The 23575-nt window shown below is 39.7% G+C and overlaps 1 protein-coding gene across 3 annotated transcripts in view; it reads left to right on the forward strand.

Moving 5' to 3' along the window:
• Nucleotides 1-23575, forward strand: part of LOC111221742 (copine-5) — a 115426-nt gene that overhangs the window by 76678 nt on the left and 15173 nt on the right. For all 3 annotated transcript variants that reach the window (XM_022745278.1, XM_022745279.1, XM_022745276.1), the window contains 6 exons: nucleotides 9471-9574; nucleotides 10973-11077; nucleotides 20336-20377; nucleotides 20623-20698; nucleotides 22331-22384; nucleotides 23179-23240. In XM_022745278.1, the coding sequence (XP_022600999.1) occupies nucleotides 9471-9574; nucleotides 10973-11077; nucleotides 20336-20377; nucleotides 20623-20698; nucleotides 22331-22384; nucleotides 23179-23240 (443 nt within the window). The remainder of the gene's footprint in view (nucleotides 1-9470; nucleotides 9575-10972; nucleotides 11078-20335; nucleotides 20378-20622; nucleotides 20699-22330; nucleotides 22385-23178; nucleotides 23241-23575) is intronic.

The raw sequence follows: 23575 nt of genomic DNA on the forward strand, positions 1-23575 counted from the left end.
TGACAACTGTGTCGTTCCTTGTCTATAAATGCTGACTTGTCCTGATGAAGTCAGAAAACACGGACCTGCTAAAGTAGATCCAGCCACACTTATCTTCTTCTTCACCATGAGTGGTGGTTAAATTTTCATTTCTTGTTTAGACGATCACAGAGATGGATGCATTTGGGGCTCCACAAATGTTTTTAGTGAAAGTGCATTGCACAATCAAAGGACTTCATAAATATGTAATTCACAAGCTCTTTAAACTCTTAATTTTACCCTCAACTTCAAGAGCTTTAAAGTGAGACTAAGCCTTTATATCCAGACTTAATGACAAAAGCATATTCTGTGTTTTCTTTTGTTCCAGCACTTTGCTGAAGCTATATGATCCTCATTTTGAGTAAAATATTCAAATCCAAGATTCCTTGTGTATAATTTTACACATTTCCCTGTAATTCAGCCTGACACATTCGGTATCTTTGGAAACAATGAGACCTCGACTAGAATCTAAAATAAATTTCTGGGTTTTGCAAAATGCTTGTCTGCACAACATGAGTTTGTAATGATGGCCATGGCGGTGACTCTGGCAAAGAGGTTAACACACATTTAGCATTCATGAACTGATATTATTCATCAGTTTCCATTCGTGATGTAGTCTCAGTTTGTAAAGTGTATATGTGGAGTGAGAGTGTTTTTTTCTTTTGCTTACATTCCCAGCAGTGAGGAAGTAATTTGTACAGTCACGATTTCATCAATTTTACACACAGTTTTCAGTCAAAGCTTCATTGCAGCACTGGCCAACTGTGGTGTTTGCTTTTTGTAAAAACTTTGCCTAATTTACTATAAAACTTCTTTATGATGCAGGCAGGGCAGAAAGTGTGTGCTGTGCAGTTTGTGTCTCTCTATTTTTGTTTTAATACTGCAATGGTCTACCAGTTTGAGAGGGGAATGCATCAAATAACCCTGGTTAGTGCTTATTAAATTCTTTCAGGAGGTATTCTAAACTTCTGTATAGCTGCATTTAACATTATAAACATGACAAAAAAGTTGAAAACTCCTAATAATGTGCTTCTCAACGTCTCATAGGAACAAATATGGGAATTGAGAAAGTCAACAGAGTTGTCTGTTAGTTAATATTTACATTTGGGTCTGTAGATTTTATTGACCAGAGCTGTTTAATCTTGAAACATTAATATAAAACTACAAAATGTAGACAAGTCTCTCATTGTTCTGATACCTCTTTTAATTAGTCTAACTTCAGAAATTGAACACCATTAAAATGGTGATCAAAGGGGGAGCAGCTAAAGATAATAAACTTAGGTTATAGCAAAATGTTTGACAGCAGAAACCATCAAATAAGTAGCTTTGCAGAGGGAGAACATTACTGAGCCTATAATGACTGGCACAGGACATGAAAGCACACACGCTTGAAGTGCAAGTCAGCTTTGGCGTAGGAGGAGGAAACAGCTCTGTCCAAAGTCAAAAATATCTGCCTATCAGCACCTCTAGAACTCACTAATTAACATGTTGTATATCATTTGTTTAAACTGTGCGAACAGTGAAATGTAAAAACAAGTTGTGGTTTTTTGCTTGGAATTATGTGCATGTAACTCAGGAGAGAAGTGATCTTGGGTTTTTTCCCAAAGGATCAAACTATATTCCTTTAACATGGAACTATAACTGTGGATAAAAGAAATTCACCTATAAAAGAGAAGAGTTGAGGAAAAAAGGTGTTTGGTTAAAGGTAGGGTTATGCTCAGAGTGACATGCTGTCCAACCATGATGAAAAAGTGTTAATAGCTGGCCATCACTGAGAGTGGCGGACGCGGCATCGTTAACATATGTGGATAATAGCGCATATTTTCCGACAGTCTCTCCTGAAAGTGATTCATGGTGGTGCACACAGTTGTTCACATGTAAAGAAATCAAGAATGGGAGCTTGGGAGAGAGGCTGAAGCCTTGGTTCCTCTCTCACCTCCACACAGCTGACCAGTCAGGTGTGAAGTGAGTGTAAAGGTTGGACTGTCAGTTCCAGAAAGTTCCAGAAATGGTCAGACACAGCGACATCAAAAAGATGCTGAAGCTATTCGACCATCCAACCAACAGTTCTACAGAAGCACACCGGCAGCTGAACTCTTCTGTATCATCTCATCCATGACAGCATTCAGACCAGTCTATTCAAAGAGGAGGGCACTGATTATAACAGCAGCGATTATCATAACAGCTACCAGCTTTCACACACATTTTCTCTCAACCGCAAAGTAACATTAACTGCCTAAGTATATAACCTGGAGACAAACTAATTATAAATATTGCAACAAATGTCCCATCGTGCATGACCCTTCCCTCTCTACCTGCCACACTGACTGACTCTATTTTAATTATTTATGCTATTATTTTAATGCCCAAAGGGTACGACAGATTCAACAACCAAATGTAGGGTAGGAGAAAGCAGGTCTGATCATTTTCAATTAGCAGATTTCCACAACAGATTGACTTTGATAAATGTAAACCATATGGACAAAATACCATGAGGGCTTGAAGAAAAGAGCTGCAAATGAGGAAAATATTGTTCTCCCATTTGATCAAGTTTATGAGGCGTGCAGTAAAGTCATCAATTTAAGTATATTGCAATATTTTGCCAACTTCATGTGCTGGTTATTAAAAGTTTTTGGAGCTATCTAAACTCTATGACTATCAAAATATTGCGTTTTATAAATTTGATTAACTCCCACTTAACAAACACTTATCAACACACCCGAAGCAACCAATTTGCGTGGGTGGCTACGACTCCATGCAAATACAAAGTTTTCGGAGGGGGCTTCAGTCTGAAGCAGCTTTCAGAACAGAGTTCAGTGGCAGACTGTTTTAATTCCTGATCCTGCAGGATTTCTGACAAACACAGACCACTCCCTCACAATATCACAATAGGAAAAATCTGCTTGGAATATAAGATTCATATACTTTCTATGGATTTTCTTAATTGCTCAAATGTTATTGAGCCGATATTAAAAAGATGTCAACTAACACTAAATAATTAAATTCCTTTTAAATAATTATAAATAAAAAGCGCTTCAACAGTTTTTCATAGCACAAAATACAAACTAGATACTGGATCATCTGATTGTATGAAATTAAACCTAATTATGATAGCCTCTCATGCTTTCTTGTGTGAAATTTCATTGACAACGCTGACTGCCTGCTCCTGCCTTTACTACTATACTATTACTGAATCCTACAAGGCCGGGATCCCTGTCCAGTTAAAGCAAAGCAATCTAAGCCTGGTACATGTATAAATTTTATTTCTAACATATTTGCAACAGGATGTGTGAGCAGTGCAGAGTGGGAGCAGAGCAGCATGATTTTGCCTGAGGCATGTCTCTGTGTTCCCTCGCACTTCAAGATAAAGCTCCACCACACGAACAAGCTGATACAACCCCAAGAGGATTTTCATTTTGCTTTATTTGGTCAAATTTGATATCTGGACTGCTTTGCAGTCTAGATGTTTGGCCACAAACAGCCAGTGGGGATATTCCCCGATGTCCAGTACACTCCGTTTAGCTAGAACATTAAAACAGGTAACTGATTTTAATGTTTTGCACAAACAAAACACGCTAGAGGACATTGGACATCAACCAAAGTAATCACAGCAAACAAAAAAGACGCATCTGTTAGTCGATGGCACCAAACCATTGCAATAGCAGCCACAATAAAGATGCTGCTGAGCAGCGTAGTCAAAGTTTAGTGCAGATTAAGCACATTTATTGCACTTGAGACAAAAGAATATTTAAACATATTGCTGCGGGACCTGAGCTCTGGCCAGAAGGGAGAAGAACAAATTACTCCAAGAGTGGGTGGTCAGAGCTGTCCAAGACTGACAGTGCCTTCTTCAAAACATGCCTGTTATAGATATCTGCTAAAGAAAGCTGCTGCATGCCAATTATTTTGCCAGATACTTCAACAATGTTATTTTTGTTATGCACTGTAAGGTACCCACATCAAGAAATCAAACAGAAGGTTAAAATGGACTCTTTATAGAATAAGTCCATCAGTGTCTTATCCACATTAAAAGTATTCAGTCTACACAAAAACACACAGTCTTGAAGGCCCCTTGTTGCAGATTGTGCTTTGTTGAGTTCAAAGCTCAAGTTCTTGTCAATCACTGTTCCCATGGTACTTGTAGCACTCAACCTAATCAACAGGTGAGCCCTTAATTATAGTTGTGGAGATTGAGTGAGAGGTTTCGCTGAAGGTGATGACCATATGAGTCAAGCCAATAATGAAAAATAATTGAAAGTTAGTTTTAAATCACATTACGGATGGTTCAGGATGAACTTCCAAAACATGCCACGGACATACACCAATCAACCACAACATTACTGGTTTTAACCAAGCCTCAATTCACACCCTACCCCTAACCTTAACCAAGACCTCACAAATTACATTTTGCCTCATCAGGACCGGGGTTCAGTCCCCATGAGGACCGCGTATACACAGAAACACACATTCCCACACACACGGCTCTTCTCTCCTGTCACAAACACACCATCATTACTCCACAGAGGGTGTGAGCGTGTCCCTTCCTAGCCTGGCCCCCCTCTTTAAATATTGATACTCTGATTCTCTCCATATTAGCAAATGGCTGTTGATCACAGACCTTTGCAACAGAGTGTGTTCGTGCCACAGAAGCTTAATGAGGCAGGAACAGATGCATATTTAATATCCCCAACACATTCCATCATCATAAATGCTTTTATGTGCCCATTAGCTCCGCAGAGATTTCCTGGTGTATCCTTCCACCTCCGGACTCAGAGCGGCAGTGTTGCCAGATTTCGCTTGTTCGCTACCGTGAACAACTTAATCGGCGAGTCACAGAATGGTCTCATTGTTATCATCTCTATATAAAACCAGTCTGTTCTCTCATTCTCCTCCTGATAGTTTAACTGATCTATATCTAAAACCTTTTTTTCTCAGAGAAGAGTAAATGTGCTGGGGTTAACATGACATGGTCAATGTGGTTACTAAGGCAACCTGACATTTTACTTAATACATGCTAGAAAAATAGAAACTGTCAGGCTGCAGCAGATGAATGTACAGCACTCCCTGAGGACCTCACAGGCTTAGTGTAAATGTTGCCAGTGAGATTACATTTTATCTGCTGTAGTAAGTGTCAGCTCCATTTACTGTCATTGTTGTGACGTTACTGACAAACTTGCTCACAGTAACGAATGAACTTGCACTGCATGGATTCACTGTCTACTTCTGGGTTAATAATTGACAATCTCAACAAGTCTCTTTACTTTCCCATATATTTCATTTTTTACACCCAAAATTAGTTTTGTTGTTTTCAGACAGGAAAACTGACTGTCTCTAAAATTAGACTGAATGAAGGCTGCGATCTTACGACACTGTTGCACTGTAGCCTTGGGAGTGAAAAACTGGAGCCTGTGGCTGTTTCTTTAATCACTTTCATTAGCTGTAATATGTCCTCAGAGTTTTAAAACTTTATAAGTGCTGCAATCTAAACTGGAAGACTGAACACTGTTTTCATGTGCAGACTGAGTCACAGTCAGCACTTGTTGAAGTCAAGCACTTGTTGAAACAGAAAACAGGCAGAAAGAGACAGGGATTAAATGAAATCTGTTGCTACAGCAAATATTTCTATTTCCACAGTTCTGATGATATGAGCATGTAGCTGCTTCTGACAATCAGTACGCAACATAGGAACTAACATTCCCCCAGAGGATTAAATGAGTGTTATAAAGATAATGAAACAGAGTGGGATAGTAGGGTCTGATGTTTTGTGTAGGGGGGGGGGGTTGTGTCAAATGGCAGACAAGTGGTGTGTATGTATCCTCAGGGTGAGGACAGGAATACAGATAAAGTTCCTCCCGCAGCTGGAGTGGAGTGGATCTGTTCACGAGTCTGTCAGGGGGAAGTGTGTGCTGCACACTGCCTGGCTGTGTGTGATAAAGAAACAGAGTACACAGTGGCAAGATGCATACAGGCATTAAAATGGGTATCGGCATATGTGCACAGAAACATTCCTGCTTTCACTCTTACACGCAGTCTTTCACACTTGCAACCTCATGCACATTCTTCTGCTGATTTGCCACTCGGCACGCAACCAGACACAAGGTGCAAGCTGCAACATTAAAAAGCTATTAAGCTATCATTAGTGGCACTGTGGCTGCCCAGTGTAAAGCCTTGGGCTCTGACAACAACAGCAATCTACTGTTTTAGCATCTGAATGTACTGTAATGAACCCACTGTGTTCCAGAGATTAGCTACAGCCCATATGCCAGAGATAAGTCGGGTCCCTTCCCTGCACTGCCACCACACAGGGAGAGCCAAGAGCAAGGAGGGGTGATAGTAAACAAGTAGTACAAGTCTCAACAGCACACAAGTGATTTATATTCGGGGTTTGGTAAAAGCTCTACATTTCATGATAAACAACTGGTGGAGAAAATGCACCATCAGGCTTATTTGTTAGAGCGAGGGGGTGTACTACAGAGGAGGAGTTTGCAGTGATAATTAATCTCCCAGCATCTGCTGCTGGTCTTTGATTTATTTGAGGTAGATAATATAGCTTTTTTTATGGTGTTTGTTAGTTTATCTTTTATATCCACAATAGCCTTAGGTCACCTTCACACACACAGTAAATTTTACTCAAGATACTTCACTGTGCATAAAGAATTTTGTTAACCGATTAATTGTTGCCAAGCTAATGATAATAGCAGAATGTGATATTTAATGTCATTAAATATGAAGATTTAAGCTGCTGTTTGCGACTGCAGTCCCTTTGTTCATACTTTAGTAATCCGTGTGATGTTATATGACAAATTTTATAAATCTGATTTCATGTGGTCATGCAGCAGGCTTTTTCTGAACAGAGAGAAAGCATACTGTTCTCAAAGGAAAACACAATGAATGGACTTTAGAGATGATTGTCATGTTTTATTGCCCTAATGTTGTGAAAAGACTAAGGAGGGACTTAAATTTAGATTTGGATTTGTGACTCTCATAACGGCTAAAGGCTATATTAGCCACTACCAGCTTTACAGACCCAAATCTCCACCCACACTGTCAGGTGTTCAGTTACATTGGAGTTTACATAGGAAGAGCAATGTACGGAATAAAAAAGACCAAATTTGCATCAAATTTGAGAATTTTTTTTTTTAAACTGTCCATCAGGGGTCTACCTGTGTTAAAGCAGCGCAATACTAAATTGGTGAAATATTCTTTTAGGATCTATCATTTGCACTGTATTTGGTAGGTAAGCTGAACGGTGTCGAGCAGTTGCTGCGCTGTTAAAAAATTTATCTGTCTTCATATCGTAATTAAATTTGTGATTTTAATACGCTTTTGATGCAAAAAGCAAAAATGTTTCAATTAAGATTACAATGGGCACTGACACTAAAAATAACAGAAATTCTGTGATTAAAGTAATCATTTGACAGCCTTAATTTAGAAGTAATTACTGAAAAATATTTTTCACAAAATGGTGGACTGATCTTGCAGTTCTCTGCCTATTAATAACACTTGAGGCAGAAATTATGTGTATAACGCAATTTAACTTGAATGGTGCACGAAAGATCTATTCATGCTCCTAAACTGAGAACCGCATTAAGTGCATCATCATGTTATTTGGCTAATTCAAGAAGCAAAGCAGCCCTCAAAACGTATCAGAAAAGCACAATGCCTAAAGGAGAAACTGTGCTTCATGTTTGATGTTTCTCTGAGGCTGAAATGCACTCGAAGTATCTGATGCTTCCCAGATGCTGTGACAGGTATCAGAAGAAGTTAGTTTGATGACCATTACTCATGCTAGAATTAGACTTGGTAAGCAGCTGACACTAATGTTAGCAGGGCTGCTGGTGGGTGGATACAGTTCTATGGTTTGGGATTGCAATGCCTGCATACTTGAACATGCACACCTCACACACACACACACACACGCACAAGACACACACGCACATGCACACAAACACATGCACTACTGGTGGACAATTAGGCTGTGTTTATAGATAAAGCTAGAGTGTATTGTAGGCTGACTGCCAGTAGTTCATAGAGAGCATGTGAGCAGGTGACATTCAAACACAACACAGACTGAAACAACAGACAGCCAGGTCCTCATACAGATGGGTAAAATGCATTTTTCAAGTAAATTATAATATTTTCAATAATATGATTCATGAAATGATGCTGCAAGCCTTCGGTTCCTTTCTACACCTGCACTTTCCATTGTGGTCTGTGTGTATTTGTGTAGAGTGTGTGCATGTACACAATCTGTTCTTGTATGTGTGTGAGGATGTACTGGACAGAACATCGAGTCCTACTATTTTTACACCCCTGTTGAAACTAACTGTACTCATCTCCAGCAGTTAGGTGGTGACTCATGGCGGCTTTGAAGTGACATGTTGACATGAAAGAGGTTGAAATAATCACCCAACACTGAACCCAACTGAACAGAATATTTATTACGTTTTCTACTTATGTTCATTTAAAATGCTGTGTAATTTAATTATGAATACTCTGCAGGTTTTGATATTTAGAAATACAGCAATGGAGTTGCTAGTACTGCCAAGCCCGCTGTGAATCAACACTTTGTTCTGCAGAACTTTTACTTCGTTGTTTTGGTTTTCAGTATAACTGGGTCATAATGGTAATCTAACATACAAAATGCTAACATGTTACCATGCTCAACGTAGAGTTGGAAATGTAGTTGAGGTTGACAAAGTACAGGATAGAGTAACGAAAGGTGAGAAAAGTCTAAAAATGTAGAGTTGAGCCAGGCAAGGTGAGTTTGTGTGTGATACTCTGTGCAGAAAATAAAACTTTTTTAATTTTGGTGATAACATGTTCATTTCGCTAGCACTAGCCTCAGGCCAAACTTTACATTCTTTGCCCAATTAGGGGTAAAAATATAAGAAAATAAATTTGTATGATTCTCATCTGTCTTGTGTATTGGTTTTCTGCTGTGTAATAACCATTACACCCACACAAGTTTGCTGGTGTGGCTATTATTGCAGGAGTTGTTGTAAGTGGATCAAAGTGGAAAGATGCTTATCTTGGACAGAATGATGTTCTCCAATATACATGTTACTCTAACGTTAATATAATAAAAAAATATCATATAAAAAGCATGTATATTCCTGATATTTACAGTACAATATGTCAAGAAATATATTTAGCGGTTAACACACAAACACACACACGCACAGGTACAAACATACCCTACAGTATTCCTTTCTTTGAAATGAAAAGAGGCATTTCCAGCATGCAGTATTCATTCTCTTATTGTGTGAAGCACAGACAGCTGCCTCCATCTGCTGTTCCTCTGTAAACTGTGGAGATGAGAGGGAAGAAGTAGAGGAAGAAGAGTGAATTAGGGCACATAAATAATACCATCTATGAAGACGTCGTGATACACTTCCCCCACCTACACCCATCTCTAATTCCTCTCCCTCCATCTCCATACATCCCCGCAGGATAGCGCCACTATGCAGTTCTGTGCCAACAAGCTGGATAAGAAGGACTTCTTTGGCAAGTCAGATCCTTTCATGGTCTTCTACAGAAGCAACGAGGATGGAACGTGAGTGCTTAATGTAGTTTTGGTTTTGTTTTGAATGAAGCAGCAGGTGTTTGAGGAAGCAGACTTTGTGGGACACACATAATCCACTGGGATGTAGAGGTGGAGTAATTTCTATTAAAAGCGCCAAAGTTGCTGCATTTTGTACTAGTAAAGATTTCCATTGTCCATGGTAAAAGAGTACACTGTTGTAAAATGTTACAGTAACAATAAAAAAGTCACCAACAAAAGCAAATGGAACATATCACACACACACACACACACACACACACACACACATATATATATATATATATATACACATACATACATACATACATACATACAGTATATACATATACATATGTATAGAGAGGCTTCAGCAAGTGCTTTGTTTGAAACTAGAATCTATACAGTGTGAGAGGAGAGCTGCTGCACTGGTTACTGAGGCATGCACAAGAGGGAAGCGACCTGTTCACAGCACAACCAAAACTCCCATGATTACGCCTTACATAAATGACTCCAGGGGAGCAAATAGGCAAGGCAGGCAATTAATGTGAAAAGCATAAAAGCAACAGAAAAGAAAAACATTATCTGCATTTTCCAACAACAGGAAAAACAGGAAAAACACTGTCAGTTTCTGAGGGAATTCACATAAGGGATGCATAACACTCTCCCATCTCCTCACGCTTTCCCAGAGTGCTGTTCATCCTCCCAAGGGGCTCTCCAGTTGTGTCAGCGTCAGCCCAATCTAGCCAGGGATGCTTTAGCAAGTGCTTTGTTAGTCGTCTTGCAGCTTTTCTCGGTATTTTTTTTCATACATAACAGGATGGGAAATGGATCCCCACAGAGGTGCTAGAAGAATCTTCTTGATGCCAGAGTGGGGTACAAATTAGAGTGTTGTGTGGATAAAGGACTCACAAGGTTTTAAAAGGCTTGAGGCACTTATTGGAGCACAAGTAATCCAAGGCTTTGGGTAAAAAAAAAGCGATACGCATTGTTGCTTTTGGAGGGGATATTTGGGGGGGTATTTGATAGGAATGTATGTGGCTCTGCTCTGCAAAACATTTCAGATATCAGAGAAAACCATTTGCATATCATTGTCACACTTGTGGTCAAGGGAAAATTTTTTAAAACCACAGTGAAATATTAAATTGTTCTCTGTGATCTAAAACACAATACAGCTGGGATACAAGCCAGGCTGCAAACAAAGCTGGGTGCAGCCCTGTTTAAAGCATCTCTCCTGTCACTGTAGGATTTGACATCGTCTCTCCTGTTGCCTCCATCTCTTCAGTTGCATGGTTGCACGCTCCTCCCTTCATCTGCATATTTATCTCTCTCGTTCCCAGTTTGTATAATTTACAAATAATAATCAATTTTCTTTCTCTGCCTCTTTTGTTTAATGTCCTCCTGCTCTTCTAGGTTTACTATCTGCCATAAAACAGAGGTGGTGAAAAACACATTAAATCCAGTGTGGCAGCCTTTCACCATCCCAGTACGAGCGCTCTGCAACGGAGACTACGACAGGTACAATGCAACCTCCCCCTGTTGTTCGCACTTTCTGATCCCCACAGCTGCTATTTATCCTTTCACTGCTGCACTTGACTCCATACACCCCCTCTCTTTCCATCTCATCACACGCACACACACATACTCTGAATAGTCAATGTTGGCTCCATTGACATCCTCTGCCTTCATTGATTTCTTTTGGCTCAATCTATTGACTGCCTTAATGGCTCTGACTCACAAACAGTGTACTGATGACAACCATTACTACAACCTGAGTGTCATTGCGTTTAACCAGCAGAAATCAATAGCAGTTCAGCATGCTGCAGAGTTAAGCCTCTAATTTTTTCCTACTGTCACATTATTTCAAAAAAGCTGTGTGCTTAGGACATCCCTCAGTATTGATCTTTGCTAGAGCAGCACAGGTCTGGCACAATGAGCCTCTTCTAATCTCTTCTGACCTCCTTGTGGTGTTCCTGTTATCAACACGTCTGTCTTCAGAGAAAATCCCAGAGTGATATAAATGTATTAATTTATCTTAAATTTAGATACAATGGTTGTCTAATCATACCTTAACAACCGTAACCAGGCAGACTTTCTGTAAATGTTGAAGCCGTGTCCATGGGGCTGTAGTAAGAGTAGAGGTTGATGTTTTTATCTCCTCAAATATGAGGATTTGATGATTTTGTCACACATGATAGTCAAATCAATGTCTGGACTGGTTTTCTGACAAAACAAGACATCTGAAGATGTCACCTTGATCTGTGGGAAATTATAACACTCATTTTCAGAGCAGAGCGATGTGTGGCTGTGCACAGGGCCAGCAATGTATTACGCCACCTTCTGATTCACTCAGTTGAGCTGTGGCTGCGGCGCAATACAATGCGCTCCATAGGTGCGCTTGTGTGTAGGAATACGGTAATTCAGCGGTTGAAAAAATGTAGTGCCAAAGGAAAGTGCTGCTTTGAAGATAAACCGCTGAAAATATTTTAAATGAAGTTTCAGTGGAAATTGGATTGTTTCAGTGGGCATTCTTTAAAAAAGTGTCTAAAACATATTTTTTCTGCTGGGCCTGTGCACAGCCACACATCGCTCTGCTGGTGTGCCGGTGCTCGGTCCTCTCCTCTCCCCGTAACTGGCAGCGGGCTGATCTGAACCTACTGCATGTAAAACACTGACTTATGCATGACTACCTCATAAAACCCCAGCTCAAATAACCCAAATTATCCCTTTAAGATACCAGGACTAACTAGCTCTTACTATATGAGAATTAATGCTGCTGGTTTATTTCAGTTTCTACCAGAGTAAGTGGTAAAGATGCAAAATTTCTGCCTGGGACCTGCTCACCTTAGCCTCAGTCTTTTAGCATATGACAGGACAGCTTTTTCATCTTACAATGACTCTGCTGGGAACATTAAAAAGTCAGCCAGAGACATTAGCATTTTCAACCAACTCATGAAGCTATTTCATTATTTATTATCAGTCGATGCAACCAAAAACAAAACAATATTTAAAAAATGATACAATAAATAGTAAATTAATGTGTGAATGCATAATTAAAAACATATTTTGACTACTAATTTGATTTGTTTATTACGCATTGTTTTTGCCCTCTGGCCATATAAACACAGGAGTATATGCTTAATATCTAAAATAAGAACAGGTTGCTCTTCTCAGCGGGCCGTGATTAATGTAGACATGTTGTGTCAGAGTGGATGGGAATTCATTTTTCTCCCTGTTTATCTGCCTGCCTCTAATTTAAAAAACAGTGCTGGAAAAAACAGGACAAATCATGAAAGAGCTGTGAGGGAAGATGAAAAAGGAGTGACAGACAGATTACTTCTGTTGGAGAAAATACTTCATGTGACATACTGTATCATTTTCTGTTTCTCCTTTTTTTGTTCTCTCTCTCTCTCTCTCTCGCTCTCTCTCTCTCTCAAAGACGTCTATCCTGTGTTGTTTGTGTGGACTCAAAGTAGTAAGAATGAAGAGTACCGTGAGTGTGTGTGTGTGTGTGTGTGTGTGTGTGTGTGTGTGTGTGTGTGTGTGTGTGTGTGTGTTGAGAAAACTGAGATCGATCCCAAACAGACAGACAGACAGACAGACAGACAGACAGACAGATAGACGGATAGGGATGGAGCTACTGATGGGGTTGCCTCGAGAAGTGTTTTGATACTTGGAAAATATGAGGTGAAACTGTGTGACCCAGACGATCACACATGAGCCCAAGAAGGGGTCACTACCCTGTCAGAGCCAATCATACACAAGGGACTGAGCTGGGCATCAAAGGCATTCCCAAAATGAGCCTGTGCCATGCAAAAATGCGCACACACAGAGCGAGAGCGAGATAGTGGGGGGGGGGGGGGGGAGTATAATGAAATGTGACAAGCCACAAGCTGAAACAGCCTAAAATGCTGCAAGACTTGAAATATCACCAAGACAGTGCTATAAACAGGTTATATACTGGTGCGTGGGCGAGGAGTAAACTTTGTGTGTCAGTGTTTGCTTGTTTTTTGTGTCCATATTTCTATGAGGTGGGAGTGGGAAGGTCCGTCTGTCTTGTTAATTATATAGTTCTTCCCACTAATAAATTCTTTTTTTCAAACCTCTGTGATGGTACATTATCATCATGCAACAAACACAGCTCTTAGGGCTGTCAATGCTTTTGATCTATATAATTACTGTTTACATCCATCAAGGGAATTAAAGCTTCCAGTGATTTTGAAAGTGCTAATGTGGTGCCCATAAAAAAATTAGCTGAATCATTTCACACCAATTTCCATTACAGGTATTAAAAGTTTATAACGAAACAGGGAACACTTTCAGTTTGTTGATTAAAAGAAGTGCTCAACCACTATTGCCTTGATTAGAGTCTGTAACAACTGGTAAACCACAAGGAAAAAGACTCAATAGTATGAGTCAGGCGCCTGTCACAAGGTTACAAAAAAAAGAAAATCAATGTCTTTCCTTTCAAAATAGGGAGTCAGAGGTGCAGGCAAACAAAAGGATTAGTCAAAGCTGAGGTCAAAGGGAACTAGCAAAGAACAGTAAACCAGGAACACTGAAGGAAGGGGAAGACAATGAGACACGAGTAAACCAATCAGGGTGGAGCAGACAATCAAAGTGGTGGGAAATACACAATGGCAGGAAGTGGAGATCTGAAACAAGAGAAGAGGTAAGTGAAACAAAAATAAGACAGGAAATACTGCAATAATGAAAAATAAAGAAAACATGACCTAGGAAACTGGGCTGGTCATGAAAGAGTCTGCCAGTGTGAGCTGAATGACCTGAACTCAATGACTGAACACAGCATTAGATAGAGACCACTATGAGAGATGATTGTTTTCTTTAGTGCTTTTGCTGCACTGTGGAACCCAGAGAGCTCTTGTCAAGGGCTGACTCCAAACGTCCGCCCTCCAGACGTGCAGGCTGAGCCCTCAAAGACTCCTGTCATACGTCTTGTGACATGCTCACCATGATCACATCAAGTCTGTGGGTGCTGAACACCAAAGTAAAAAATGCACTATGAGACATGACTTAAGACTTTGATTGTTTCCATGGTGCTTCATTGAAATGTCAGACCCTTTAAGTAGTTTTCTGAACAGTTCTTAATGTTATGGATATTGGTTTATATACATCGTATCAGGGATATGATTGGTATGTGTGGTAAAATTTTCCCTTTACATGTGATGTCTAACACTGCTAATGTTCATATTATATTCACATTAAACCCTCAACTGAGGATCCTCATGAAAACCAACCGGTGCCTGTCTTACTTTGCAGGTTGTAACAAACAAACCCAAATTATTCAGCAAAGTCTCCCTGGAAGTCAACATGAGGGACTTTGTAGATTTAGAGTGCATGACACTTGCAGGGGAAGCGGGAAAATTTGGACATTTGGATTCAGCCCAGAACTCACTGGAGGCAACTGACCAAACTTCAGTTTCTATCCAAATTTGACCAAATTTCCAGAAAATCATGCACATTTTCCATCGAGATAAGTTATTCTCCAATCCAGTGCCATTAAACAATTGCAGAAGAAGAGGGTGCAACGAGATTACATAACTGAAAGAGCTTCAGTCATATCTCAAACCGTGGAAAACATGAGTCAAAAAAAACAGCACTTATGTTTGTTTCGTGTGTTAATTTGAGGATATTACAGTCTCCTCATCATTCCACACAGGTGTGATCTTTTTGTCTGTTTAAGTCTCTCCAGTTGAGCAGAAACTTCAGTGGATATTTAAGTCACATATACTTCATCATTTATTCGGTCAGTCCGTTTCCGTTTCGCTTGGTTGCATTTTGTTTTTATTGATATGATACGACGTTTCCACCTCAGCCAAGCGTAAAAACCCTGTGATGTTACGACTTCCAAATTTCTAATGTTTCCATTCAGAATTTGCATTCGGTTTTATTTATTTGCAAGTTGAAAATGTGCATAACATGGATGGATAATCTAATAGAGCTGTTTGGTCTCCTTACTTTACGTCTTGCTTTATATGAGCTCCAAGAAACAGTGACTTCTCTAGATTCTTTGTCTCAAACTGTCAGGTCTCAGCTTTTGAAATGAGACGTGCAGCACAATGACCTTGAATGGTAACGGTGGAGTCCCACAAGGTGCAGCGTTAGGGTTAGGGTAGGAAACATCCCCATATTTATTGCTGGTGTATCCACATGGAAGGCTGGTGCTAGTTGCTCCAACTACACGTTATCTGTGTTGGCACTAACTCTCTCATTTCAAGTCCAGCACATGCTGGAGAAGGTGTTGAAGCTCTGTCTGTTGAGAGTACTATGTTGCACAAGTATTTCAGTGGATGAGCTACTGTTGATTTATTTTACTGTAATGAGATTTTTAAGTTTAACTTTGGACATGTTTTTTTCCCTTTTGATGCACCAAAGGGGAAAAAGAAGAAACTTTAGCTACTTGAACAAAGGGCACTAAAGACTTCCAAACCAAGCACTCAGCTTCTCTCCCATTAGACATCTCTTAAAGTAACAAAGGAACACGCAATGTGTCTGCTAAAAGAGATGATGCATACTTTCCACCGATTGCATGACATTTCTCTCTTGAACCAGACAAATAAGGACTGCTATGTAGGCAGTTGAACAATAGTGCTGCACTCTAGTCCTCCTGCTTGAACAAAGTGCCATTTGCTTTGATAGGTTTTAAATGTAAGATCAATTTTAAACTTGATTTTGTTCTTTTTTTTAATACTTACAGCACAGTGCACTTCACTAGCCGACAGTCTGCTCTGTCCATTCATACATTCACAGACCTTTTCTAAGGCCAATGTGGTGTTGCATATTCATTTTTGTGTGTGGTGTAAAGAACTGTTCACAAACACTGGCACATGTGTCCAAACCTATATATATATATATATCTTGTTTGTTGAAATCCTTAACTCACTTCTTCTATTTAGGGATGAGTCCTCAGAATCAAATTGCACAGCTATCATGCAGAATTGCCTGTTTCACACAGCACTTGGTTTGTTTTCCTAAACATGTGCTTTTCACAACTGTTAACCAGTCCCTATACAGTGTGGGGTAGTGGTACAAAGAGAAATGTTTGTGTTGTTGCATAGAGCAGTTGCAAAAACTTGTAGAAAAGAGTGGTAAACACAACTGGCGGGACTGGCTGGAGGGCCGACACTGGAAAACAGAGCTGCTTGTGGGAAACAATACTTCCCAGATCTGATTCATCGCCAAAGGCTATCTGTTTTAGTCAGACCTGTTGTTAAACACCACCACCTTCCAACTTTGTTGGCTGGTGTCAGAGTGGCGCTTTGATTAGGCAGACTGTCCTTCAAGTGACAGGATCCAGTTGAATCCCTGGTGACAGCAGACTACATTTTGGCAAAGCAGAGGACAGTAAAAGGGAAAGACAAAGTAGGGAAAGTAATAGGAGAGGAGGCGACAAGCAGCGAGGAGAAATGAAGGAGAAGACAATAACAGATAACAGGCAGCAAAGGTAAGTACACTTGCAGTGTAACAGAAGGAAAAAAACATAAATCCAATACGTCAAAGGCCCTGTTCCAGATGAGTAAGTAAAGGAGAAGAGTGAATGTGAAGCTAGAGGAGTGGAGAATGGAAGGTGCTTCCAAGTTGTTGTGTTCTGCTCAACATTTGACGTGTGGGCAAATTTAAAATACTTTCAATCTTTAATCCGTCACAGCTCCTATATATTGTGTTTTCCTCTCTGTAGGTGGCACCTGTGTAATGGTGTAAAGGTGTAATGTGTAAGATCATGCTATTTGCTCCATATCCATAGGGGGCAGCATTTCACCTCTTCGCCCCTGTCCAGTTAATCATATTGTTGTTTTCCCCATGTTCCTTATAATTTATAATTTATATGTGCATTTATTGTTGATAATTAAAATTGTTGATAGCAGAGAAACAAATTATGAGTACTTGTAATACAAACAGTATGTTTTATTTACCTATAAAAATATGAAGGCAAGGGGAGACTGCATGACACATGGGTGTATAAGGGAGAATAAGGTTAAATACTGCAACAGTCAAAAAGATAAATATACATAGATACACATATTTAAAAAATAAAACAATGAAAAAAACTATGTACAAAAGTGTTGACAAAGCTCCTGCTGAGCAGGATGTGCAAAAGATCACAGTATAGAAAATATCTGTTATGTGCAGGGATAATGCTCCAAGGTGTTACTGTAATGTGGTTGTTGATGGTTGATGAGGTCAGACGCAGAAGAAAAGGCAGGTGCTGGTCCATCACTAAGGGAGGACTGGACTGGAATTCTGGTCCTGATACAGACAAACGTGATAAGAAAATTAGTTTAGATCATACAAGTTCTTCATACTCAAGCATGTTAGGTCTGTTGTGTGTGTATAATAAATAATAAGGATAGATTTGAATATGCTAAAATATATACAGTAATAGGCAGCGGATCCTGAACCTGCTGTTTCTGGATCAAACAGTCTCTTTATCTTATTTGTAAAAGAAAAGTTACTGACGCATCTATCTGGACAACAGCCGCAGGAACAGGCTAAATTCTACTAAATTGCTGTTGAAGTGTTTGTTGGTACGGTTTGTTCTTTTGCAGTAATGGTACTTTTTGCTACAGACCAACGTAACGATGTTAGTCTAAAAGAAAAGTTATGAGCTCGGCATCCAACCGCATCTCGTGTTTTCTTCTATTCTTTGCCGTTGAACCTGGTTTCTTGTCCGAGCGGTTCTTCGGGATGGAGATAAAAATCGCTTTCTAGGCACTTCAGCCAAATCTGCGCGTCTGTGATGTTAGTTGGGAGGTTTTTTTGTCGGGAGCTGTAGTGTAACTTCAAGCTCTGGAGGAAGCTCTTATTCTTTGTGGGACTGATAGCAGACTGTACGCTACACTGACTCACACAGCATCTAGTGTAATAAAGTGGTATTACAACAAGGCCCGGGATGCAGCTAACTGGTTAGCAGGCTCATTTCAGTAGATATCTCTGAAATACAATAGAGGAAGGTCTTGGTCATGACATCATCACTGTTGCTCCTTTGCATACTATTGATAGTGTTAGTTTGTTTTTTTGAATATTTTGAACTAAAATTATGGCCAGATCTTATACATTACACCTTTAAGGTATATATTTTAATGGTGATAATTCATTAAAAACATCACAAGAATCAATTCTTCCTCATTAACATGGTAGCCTTACTCAAACACAGTCTATTTTGGTGCCTGGCAAAAGATCACAGCCAGATCTGTGTAATTGGAGCTGAAGGATTGTTCAGCGTCAAATGCAGTCTCCTTTTTTCCCTAAATTATATGCGCCTCCATTACTGAAGATGAGTCATGTTCATTAAAGGTGCCTCTGAATAGTAGCCGAAGATATCTGTGGCAGATTAGTTTTGGAGTGTATATTGTTCTGAGAGTTCAAGGAGCCACTCAAGGATCTGAGCACCTGAGTCCTTTGATGCAGCTGTAAGTTAGGATACAAAGATTTGAAATAAAATGGTGGTAAATCGACATGATGTACATGATGACAGCTTCCAGGTCCTTTATTTTAGTAGCATGGCGGTACACTGAAACTGCACCATTTACATCCAGCACTAAATTTCGTTTCTGCAGATTGATCTAGGGAAACGACGGCTGAATCTTCTCTCTGACTTTTTCTCCTTTTATTCTGCTATCTCTTTCTCCATCTGTCTTAACTCCACCCATTCCCTTTATTTTGCCATGCTGGATGAGACGCATCATGTTTCTACCACCTAGGTGACAGGCACATTTTCTCTAGCTCACAGCCTTGAAGATAACCTCAAAAGAACAAACTGTCACCAAGGAACGACAGGGGCCAGGTGGCAGCGAGGAAGTTGGGCTTATTTCAGGCATCTTTCAATTCCTCAGTGACAGAAAAGAGTCTCTGATGTGCCGCTTGCTTTTATTTTCTTTGGATCTGGGCTGGTGTCAGTTCTTGTGTAAGACGAAGTGGGGGAGAGAGGGGAGACATGGGGGTGAGATCAATGTGACTCAGGAATGAAAGTGCCAAAAACTTTCTTTTTTTTCTCTCTCTCTCTCTCTCTCCTCACTCTGTTGTTTCTGCTGCATTTGTGTAAAATGTCGTCAGTGTGTCTTTTTTTCCCTGATGTTTCTTTTAAATGTTGGAAGTTAACATGTGCTGCAGTTTTCAAGTGGGAGGGAGTTCTTTATGCAAGTTGACTTTTTCTCTTGCACAATGCAGCTTTGTTGTATCCCACGTTTAAAACACAGTGACATCAATTTTAATTGATTTTGGGGTTCCCTTAGCACTATTTCAAAACACGTATTTTCTGCTTCTAAGTGAAATAATATCAATAGATTTTTTTTTTTTGTGATTTTGATTTTGATTAAGATACACTCTCATCCAGTCATACTTTTTCCCTGTAGGGCTCATGTGATGAGCCTTGTCTCTTTAGCTGGGAAAACTCCAAGGCTTCAGCAGCTGACATGAAACAGCAGTACACACCTGTTGTTGCTGTCTCCTGTCCTTGTTAATTACAAAAGCCTGAGTGACGCTAATGAAGTTGTTGCTGAGAAGTTATTTTTCCGCACAGTGAAGACACTATAGCTCCTTCCTCCTTTTTTACAGATACTGTGTAAATCAATGTTTAAAAAGCACCCTGAGGAGTTTTCGATTTCTTCTAATTTAAAAGTTAGATCACTGAAATACTACAGTGATTAAGTTAGGTCGTGGTAAACACAGCAAACATTGAAAACTGAAGGAAGATTGTTTGCCAAGCATTCTCCTTTAAAATTTAACCCAACTGTGGTTGGTGTGTTTTATTTCCAGAACAATCAAGGTGGAGGTGTATGACTGGGATAGGGATGGCAGGTGAGTGTGACTGCCAAAGCGTGGCACAACTCATATTGAGGAATGGTTAAGATACAATTTAAAATGCAATTCAAGAACTACATTTAACTCAAAAGTAACTTCAGTTAAAGGCAAAACTTTTTCATAAACATTCACCCAAAAAAAAAGGCATGATTTCCTGTCACGAATTTCATTCTTGTCCTGTTATTTACACCTGATATTTTATGTACTCACTGGTGTTTCTCCGCCTTTATTCCTTATCGCAGCCATGACTTCATTGGGGATTTTACGACCAGCTACCGAGAGCTAGCTCGAGGGCAGAGCCAGTTCAATGTATACGAGGTGAGTAATTCCAACGTTTTCCCAGTTCAAAACCGTGTCTGTCGGCTCCTGGGATCTGGATGTCTTGGATCCCATTTCTGACACAAGTGACATTTCTATCTCTGACATCACTGTTGCACTGTTTCCCATTACTCTAGCAAATTCCTGTCCATAGCTACCTCATGCCCCTGCAGCAAACAAATGCATTTGCCCAACAGTTACAAAATAAGTTTTTCCATACATTCCTAATTCAGTTTTTAAAAGGGCATTCGTACAGCGCAGTGTCGGGAATGCCTCGACCACCTTCCCTGAGCAACTGTTTTTTCTGCCCATGTTCTTCTTTTCAAAATCCAAGATTTATTTTGCTTCTACAATCACCTGGATGCTGACACACATAGAAAAGGAGCTATTAGCAGCAGCGTGAAACAGGATTAATAGCAGAACAATCCAGGGATTTAGAACGATCATAGCTATTTCTCAATACTTCTCATGGGATAGCTTACTGTGTCTCTTAATAGCATACAATACGGCTCTGTATGCAAATTACAAACACAACTCTTTTAAATGTCACACCCTAGATTCCAAGGTTGACTGGCAAGGTTTGAAAATGTGTCCTACGTTTATCGAAATCACTGTTTAATTTGTCCAGAAGAATTTATTTTGTAAATCTATGAGAGAATGTAACAGAATGCTCTGGTCTCCACTGAAAATAAATCCAGTTGAAAGTCAAAATATTAGCAAAAAGGAGGACATGTCAATACTTTCATGCCCCTGTGGTTTGGTGGCCTTCAGCTGAAGGACAAATACCTGTCTTTTGGATGTCAGCTCCATTATATGCTACTCTTGATTCCTCTCTACCTCCCAGTGAGACTGAAAGGCCCTTTAGTTTTTGCATCAGCAGATTGTTCAGTGTGTCAGACAAATTGCCATCCCTCCATGTTAAATTAGGGGCTGTCACTTTCATGCCCAGCAGCCATAGAGAATCAAGGTAATGAGCTGAGACGTCTTTGGTCTCCGAATTGACATTTCTCTCTTGTTCTGGAGCCGATACAATACTGGGGAAGTAAATATAAGTCGTGCACCTTAAGCCTGCCTCACCCATCGATTCTTTGTAGCCTGAGATTCATGTTTGAATTTCCAAACTTCTTCAGTTTAATACAGTGATTGAAGAACGTTTCCATATTATGTGTTTATAAATCTTACATGAGCTGCACTTTCCCATGATACCCATCTGTTCCTTCGTGAGCACACATCCTTTTTCAATTTCTTTTCTTGATATTTTTTTTCCCATTAATTGCATACAAACCCACAAACCCACAAATTACATACATCTGCTTGATGGCATGTACTTCTCATACCGCCCACATACACCCCTTTCATTACATTTGTTGCACCCAGTTGGAAAGGAATTATATAAAGTACAGGGTTTGCATGTGTGTAAAAAGCAGTGAGATAAGTCAGGGAAATTCTGTTTTAACACATGTAAAACTACATCGTTACCAGCCAAATCCTGCAAGCAAAACAGTACAGGGAGTCCTACAAATGCAATATTTGGTTGGAAAGGTTCAGCGGTTGTATATAAAGCATAAAATGTACTGTATACATATGCCTAAAACCAAAGCATTAAACATGTGCCCCTTGTTTATGTTTTAGGTTATTAATACCAAGAAGAAAATGAAGAAAAAGAAATATGTCAACTCTGGAACAGTGAGTATGGCTCCAGCAGCTAATCAGGACTGGCACTGTGCCTCTTCTCTGCTCCACACCTAGTTCCCTTCTGATAAATGATTCCTTCTTTAATTATCATGCAAGTCTTGGCTCCTTGGAAGAAGATGCCAATCTGTACTTTGTTCTGAAAGGAAAAGAAACAGATTTCCTCATTAATTCACATATCACACACCACTTAATTATACAGTTTGGTAAAAAACAAAAAAGAAGCTTTGTTGATTTAGTAGTTTTCAGATTCAGCTACAAGACAAGATTGTATTTATTAGTGGTTGCTGTGTGTATATGCACTACCTGTGCACGCACTGTTGTATACTACACTATATGGTACTGTAAGTGGTGATGGAAGCTGTATACTTTGGGTTTTGAGAAGAATTGTACAGAGATGTAGTTAGTAAAGAAAACTGGAAGCAGTAAAGTATGTAAGTGGGACAAAATGAAGGATGAAGGTGCTGCAGAACTTGAAGGACATAAGATCTGAGAGATCATAGTGGGCGACACCGAAAACCAATTGAGACACATATTTTCACACAACTTACCAAGCAGTGTGGGCATGTGCAAGTAATGCATACAAATGTGTCTCATCCTCTCTTCAAATTTGTCCTCTGGCGATGTGAATGAATCGATCATCAGAAAGCAGCTGCCTCACATCTTTTTTACAGAGAGAGGCGTCAAGTGCTGAACCCAGTGGAGATGTGAAGGTTTTTCGGGGGATTTGAGAGGAAAACAACAGGACCACTGTGTTTAATCAAATCTCTCCTTGTCTTTAATTTCAGGTAACCCTGCTCTCGTTCTCAGTGGAGTCAGAGTTCACATTCTTAGATTACATCAAAGGAGGGTGAGTGGAAATGACTGTCGGCATACTTAAAGAAACCATTAATAGCCTCTTTACTTCCCTATATGACGCAATCCTGCTCAAACTAAATGTTGTGGTGAAACAGCATGATGAGGTCAGATCAGTTAAGGGGAGAAATTATGTCTGGTTGAACAGTAGGGGCAAAATGGCAGGAATACTTGAATAAAATAATGTGCGATGGTTTTATTAGTTTGATTTTATATTCATGTCTACCTGTGCAGGATGAGGTCATCATTTAAAATACTACTTTAAAAGTACAGCAGGTTTATTAGAACATTCCTGCTGCATCTGGAAACAATACTGATGAGAGCTGGAAA

The sequence above is a fragment of the Seriola dumerili genome, unplaced genomic scaffold, assembly GCF_002260705.1.
Source record: "Seriola dumerili isolate Sdu_G_001 unplaced genomic scaffold, Sdu_1.0 BDQW01000088.1, whole genome shotgun sequence".
Classification (NCBI taxonomy): domain Eukaryota; kingdom Metazoa; phylum Chordata; class Actinopteri; order Carangiformes; family Carangidae; genus Seriola; species Seriola dumerili.